Here is a 6,752-nt window from a genome sequence, read left to right on the forward strand (position 1 = left end):
ATATATATATATATATATATATATATATATATATATATATATATATAAACTGACTGCTTGCAACAAACTTAAAGAACTTGATAAAAAGTCTATTGTTCCATTGTTCCAACAGAGAGGTCATACATTTACAACATGTGCATCAATGGTTTAATTAAAGCATTAATGTGTCATTAACCTCAGAAATCTCCTCCTTGAATTGCCACCGTTTTGTGGTGGAGGAATTTGTGCACCTAAATGATCCCAGGAGCTTTGCTGTCTGGGGCAATTTTAATTGCCCGTGGTAGGTTTTCCCAAGGCAGATTGGTTCTAGGTGACAGGCCAGACAAAGAGCGATTCCAAAGACTCGTATGGACATGAAACACTCTGTATCCCTTGCCTGGACGTGGGTTACCAGGACCCCACCCTGGAACCAGTCCTGGGGGAGGGGCTCATTGGCGAGCGCCTGGTGACTGGGTCTTTACCCATGGGGCCCAATTGGGCTCAGCCCGAATGAGCAACATGGGTATGCCTTTCTGTGGGCCCACCACCTGCAGGAGGGTCCATATGAGTCAGGTGTTGAATCCATGGGCAGTGGCCGAAGGCTTGGACCTTGGCGCTTTGACCGTGGCTTATCAAAGCTAGCTCTTGGGACATGGAACGTGACCTTTTTGGTGAGGAAGGAGCTTGAGCTTGTGCGTGAGCCGTGCGGTTGAGAGGTACAGACTAGATATAGTTGAGCTCACCTCGACGCACAGCATGGGCTCTAGAACCAATCTCTCTGAAAGGGGCTGGACCTTATTCCACTCTGGAGTTGCCCATGGTGAGAGGCGCCTAGCTGGTATGGGTATACTCTTAGCCCCCTGACTTGGTGCCTGTGTGTTGGAGTTTTCCCCAGTAGATGAGAGGGTGGCTTTCCTGCGCCTTCGGGTGGGGGGACGGGCTCTGACAGTTGTTTGTGCCTATGCTCCCAACGGCAGTTCAGAGCATCTGGCCTTCTTGGAGTCCTTGGCAGGGGTGCTGGAAGGTGCACCACCTGGGGACTCCTTTAATCTGTTGGGAGACTTCAATGCCCACGTGGGTAATGATAGTGTGACTTGGAGGGGGGTGATTAGGAGGAACGGCCTCTCTGATCTGAACCCGAGCAGTGTTCTGTTGTTGGACTTCAGTGCTAGTCATAGTTTGTCCATCACAAACACCATGTTCAAACATAATGGTGTCCATAAGTGCACTTGGCACCAGGACACCCTAGGTCGTCGATCAATGATTGACTTGGTAATAATTTCATCTGATTTGTGGCCATTTGTTTTGGACAATTGGGTGAAGAGAGGATTTGAGCTGTCAACTGATCACCACTTGGTAGTGAGTTGGATCAGATGGTAGGGGAAGATGCCAGACAGACCCAGTAGACCCAAATGTGTAGTGAGGGTTTGCCAGAGACACCTGGCAGAAGACCCCATCAGACTGAAAAATGTTGGATTGTATACCTGGATTATTGAGCATGGACTTTGTTATTAACCCATCAGAAAGATTTTCAACTCATACTTCAGGGAGAGCTTTAACCGCATCCTAGCTGAGGTGGGGAACATTGAGTAAGATTGGGCCATGTTCCGTGACTCAATTGTTGAGTGGCTGCCTTGAGCTGTGGCCACAAGGTTGTCGGTGCATCTCGTGGTGGCCATCCTTGAACTCAGTGGTGGATACCCCAGGTTAGGGAGGCTGTCAAGTTGAAGAAGGAGTCCTATCGGTCCTTGTTAGCTGTTGGGACTCCAGAGGCAACTGTGGAGTACTGGAAGGCCAAGCGGTCTGCAGCCTCGGCTGTTGCTGAAGCAAAAGCTTGGATGTGGGAGGAGTTCAGTGAGACCCTGGATAACAACTCTCGGTTGGCTCCGAGGAGATTCTGGCAAACCATCATGCAGCTGAGGAGGGGAAAGCAGCTCTTTACTAACACTGTATTCAGTGAAGATGGAGTGCTGCTGACCTCAACCAGTGATGTCATCGGGAGGTGAAAGAAATACTTCTTGGACCTTCTCAATCCCACTGGCACATCTTGCATGGAGGAAGCAGAGTCAAGGGACTTTAGAGGGGTTGGTCTGTCCATAACTGTGGTTGAGGTCGCCAAGGTAGTTAAAATGCTCTACGGCGGCAGGGCTCTGGGGGTGGATGAGATCCACCCTGATTTCCTAAAGGCTCTGGATGTTGTGGGGCTGTCTTGGTTGACATGCCTTTGCAACATTGTGTGGACATTTGGGGCAGTTACGCTGGACTGGTAGACTTGGGTGGTGGTTCCCCTCTTCAAAAAGGGGGACCGGAGGGTGTGCTTCAATTACAGAGACATTACTCTCCTTAGCTTCCCTGGTAAGGTCTATTCAGGGGTACTGGAGAAGCAAGTCTGATCGTTGGTCGAACCTCAGATTCAGGAAGAACAATGCGGGTTCTGTCCTGGCCGTGGAACACTGGACCAGCCCTTTACCCTGACTAGGATCCTCGAGGGGTCATGGGAGTTTGCCCATTCAGTCTATATGTGTTTTGTGGACTTGGAGAAGGTATTCAGTCGTGTTTCTCAGGGTACACTGTGTGTGTGTGTGTGTGTGTGTGTGTGTGTGGGGGGGGGGGGTGTTACTCCATGAGATTGGGGGCCTGTTGTTACTGGCTGTTCAGTCCCTATACAAGTGGTGTGAGAGTTTGGTTTGCATTGCTGGTAATAAGTCGGACCACTTCAGGGTGGGAGTTGGACTCTCCCAGGGCTGCCCATTGTCACCGATTCTGTTCATAACTTTTCCCTTAGAATTTCTCGGTGTAGCCAGGGGGCGGAGGGTTTCCGGTTTGGTGGCCTCAGGATTCCATCTCTGCTCTTTGCGGATGATGTGGTCCTGTTGGTGTCATTGTGCTGTGATCTTCAGCTCTCACTGGAGTGGTTCGCAGCCGAGTGTGAAGCAACTGGGATGAGAATCAGCACCTCCAAATCTGAGGCCATAGTCCTGAACCAGAAAAGGGTGGATTGCTCTCTTCAGGTTGAAGGTAAGGTTCTGCCTCCAGTGGAGGAGTTCAAGTATCTCAGGGTTTTGGTCACGAGTGAGGGAAGAATGGAGCGTGAAATTGGCAGACGGATTGGTGCAGCATCTGCAGTATTGCGGACTCTGTACTGGTCCGTTGTGGTGAAGGGAGAGCTGAACTGTAAGGCAAACATCTCTGTTTACCGGTCAGTTTACGTTCCTACTCTTACCTATGGTCACAAGCTCTGGGTAGTGACTGAATGAATGAGATCACAGATACAGGCAGTTAAAATGAGTTTCCTCTGCAGGGTAGCTGGACTCTCCCTTAGAGATAGGGTGAGAAGTTCAGTTATGCGGGAGAGACTTGGAGGAGAACCTCTGCTCCTCCACATCAAGAGGAGCCAGTTGAGGTTCAGATGCCCCCTGGACGCCTTCCTAGAGAGGTGCTTCGAGCATGTCCGTGACCCCGGGTAAGATCCAGGACACGCAGGGGAGACTATATCCCTCGGTTGACATGGGAACGCTTTGGGGTCCACCCAGAAGAGCTAGAACAGGTGGTTGTGAAAAGAGATGTCTGGGCCTCCCTGCTAAAGCTGCTGCCCCCGCGACCCGACTTCAGAACAAGTGGAAGATAATGGATGGATGGATGGATGGATAACCTCAAAAATGGAAAACAGAAAATAATATTAAACATTTTTTTGTGCATGGCTCATGAAAGAATGAGGAGAAAAGATATGTTGATTTAAATATACTGCAAAAAGGCTTTCTCTTCCTTTTTTCTGCCAAAACTGAAAAATCATAAGACATCTTTCCTAAGCACATTGAGAATTTCTCACAAATACAGTGGTAGTTGTTGAACCCATTTGTTCAGACTGAGTTGTGTAATATAGAATAATTGAAATATTTTATATTTTCCTGCAGAACTGCCACTGAATCAAACGACCATTTTAAATATGCACTTTTCCTTACTTGACCTGAAACATGACCTGGGCTATGTCTAATGTAGTGAACTAAGCCTCAGGTCAAAACCTGACCCTGAGGACTTTCATGGGACAGAAACTGTTATTTCATTGATTTGAGTCCAGAAATACAAATTAAGCTCATCCAGAGACTTTCTAAGTGTGGCCTGCACTAATCAATTGAAAGAACACTCTCTTTTTATGTTGTCATTACTATTTTCACAAATGTCTTGATAATCAAAAGTGTGTTTAGTTCAAACCATTTTAAATGTTGAAGTGAACTACTCATTTTAAATCAACTGTGAAACAGTATTAATGATTTTTAGTCCTCATTCAAAGTAGAAATCAAGTTAGATGTCTGTTACAAAGTAATTATGCATTTTTTGATCTTATGTCTGAAATGAGAAGGAGTGATGTCAGTCAAAAGTCGGAGACAGTCGCAAACAAGTTTATTGGAACGAACTGTCATGTTTTTAAAACCTCTCAGACAGAAACAGAGAAGCTGGCACCTGTGGTCTGTCATTTCGCCAAAACATTTCTCTGTCTGTTCCTAAAACATCTCACTGTTTTTCTGACTTGTAGTAACCTCTTACGTCACTAAAACCACACCCCTGTTGGTTCTTTCAACCAATCAGGACTTCCCAAATGGGACCGGAAACAGAACTCTTTAAAAGTCGACACTTCCTAGTTCCAGCAGTTCGGAGTTCTACACTTGAACCAAAGTTCTGGGAGAGAACAGAAGTTCTGAGTTCCTCTGAGTCTTCTCAGAGTCCCGTTAAGTTCTTCTGTTACTGATGAAGTTCGGCTGGAGTTCCTGTAGGAGCCACGATGCCTCGCTGTGACTCCACCCGGTGAAAACTTTATAACTTCTGAGGAGGTTTGTTCTGTGGAACTAGTTCTCACGACTTCTGCCGAGTCGCAGCCGCCCTGAGGAGACGCTGAAAGGTAGCGTACCAGGGACCTCTTGACCGCCGCGGATTCATCCTCCGCCAAAGGTAAAGAGTTGTCATGAGCTTCACTACCAGTGTACCGCAGGCGAACTGCGCTTCAAAGGAGTGTGTTGTTCTGGTCTACAGACATACATCCTCATCCATCTTTTTCCTCTCCATTTAAACTCCTTCATTTCCCATCTTTAAAACTCTTTTATCTTGCCAGTAATTAGTCCAGATATTTTCAGAAATGTCTGTTGTATTTCAGTTGCAAGTGAGAAATCATGGCCGTATGATTTCTCATTAAGCTGTGTTATTGCGTTCAATCAGAATAATCAAGTGTACAATGTTTGATGTTAAATTTTGATTCTGTTAATAAATGACCACATTCATTTTGATGGGTCAAAGAAATTTAACGTCTCACGTCACTGATTAGACCATCTCCACACAGTACGTCTAAACACAATATCTCTCTCACATATCTGTCAAGTAGCTCGAAAAAGAGAGAACCCGTCATTAAATATTGATTGTAGTGGAGCTCCTACGCTAAATAACCCTACATCACTACACTAAATTAACTACAAATGCTATCTCTTCCAAAACTAAACAGAAATTTCAGAAGTGCATTTGGCTCCCATGTCTGCTGTGTAAGCTAAGATGGCATTATTCAGAGTACTTTCTTGTATAAAACAAAACACACAAAATACAGACATAAAATAACTAATGCTTTCCCCACTGTGATAATCTGTGCTCATTTAAATATTTGTCACAAGATAACGTATTTTAAGCTTCCTAGATAATCTGAATATTTTCTACTTTTTCTACAGATTTTCAATGCAATGCCCTGGCTGATGAGATGGGTTCCTGGACCTCATAGAAAAATATTTAAACTGATAAAAAAGATAATTGACTTTGTCGAAATTAGAATCAAAGAACACAAAGAAAACCTGGACCCTTCATCACCAAGAGATTACATTGATGCCTTCCTCATTGAAATGGGAGAGGTGAGTGTTGCGTTCATCTGCTACACATAGAATATACAGTATAAGAATTTTAACAGAATGTTACATCTGTCTTGTGTCTTTGATAGAAGAAGGACGCAGATTCTGGTTTTGATCTCAGTAATTTGTGTGTTTGCACCCTGGACCTGTTTGGTGCTGGAACCGAAACCACCACAACTACTTTAAAATGGGGGCTGCTTTACATGATCTACTACCCACATATACAAGGTGGGTAGAAGTACTGCCATTCTATTATTCCTTATTTGAGTTTATCTATAAATTTAGCATGTTAGTGGTTTCTCACTGGGAGGAACAACTGGGAGGAAAACTGCCATTGGACATTTGTGGAGTGCTTGTTTTATTTTCACTGTGTACAGAGAGAGTCCAGGCTGAGATTGATACTGTGATTGGACCATCCAGACAGGCCTCCATGACTGACAGAGAAAACATGCCGTACACTAATGCAGTCATCCATGAAATACAGAGAATGGGAAACATTGTTCCACTCAACCTGCCTCGCCAGGCAAATAAGGACACTAGCCTTAATAATTACACAATTCCAAAGGTACGTAATATGAGTACTTGAAATGGGGGCTGCTGCCATTTGTGACATACTGTATCAGCAAGTAACAGTTTACAAACTGTTTTTGTTCTGTCAAATCTGAATACTGTAAAATAAAATACTTTGACTTATTTATGTAAACAATGATCTGTATTTAATGAAGGATTTATGTAGTGAAGTGGGGCAGCATGCTTGTGTGTATGTGTGTGTGTTGCACCCAACATCCATCCATCCATCCATCCATTCATCCATCCACCCAATACCCATCCACCCAATACCCATCCACCCACTACACATCCATCCATCCATCCATCCATCCATCCATCCAT

General features: G+C 44.9%; 1 protein-coding gene across 1 annotated transcript in view; it reads left to right on the plus strand.

The window, feature by feature from the left end:
- Positions 1 to 6,752, plus strand: part of LOC119430737 (cytochrome P450 2J2) — a 14,551-nt gene that overhangs the window by 6,225 nt on the left and 1,574 nt on the right. Inside the window, exons 5-7 of the mRNA XM_037698211.1 lie at positions 5,688 to 5,864; positions 5,951 to 6,089; positions 6,239 to 6,426. Coding sequence (XP_037554139.1) covers positions 5,688 to 5,864; positions 5,951 to 6,089; positions 6,239 to 6,426 — 504 coding nt within the window. The remainder of the gene's footprint in view (positions 1 to 5,687; positions 5,865 to 5,950; positions 6,090 to 6,238; positions 6,427 to 6,752) is intronic.

Source organism: Nematolebias whitei, chromosome 3, assembly GCF_014905685.2.
Source record: "Nematolebias whitei isolate Nwh7 chromosome 3, NemWhi1, whole genome shotgun sequence".
Lineage (NCBI taxonomy): Eukaryota > Metazoa > Chordata > Actinopteri > Cyprinodontiformes > Rivulidae > Nematolebias > Nematolebias whitei.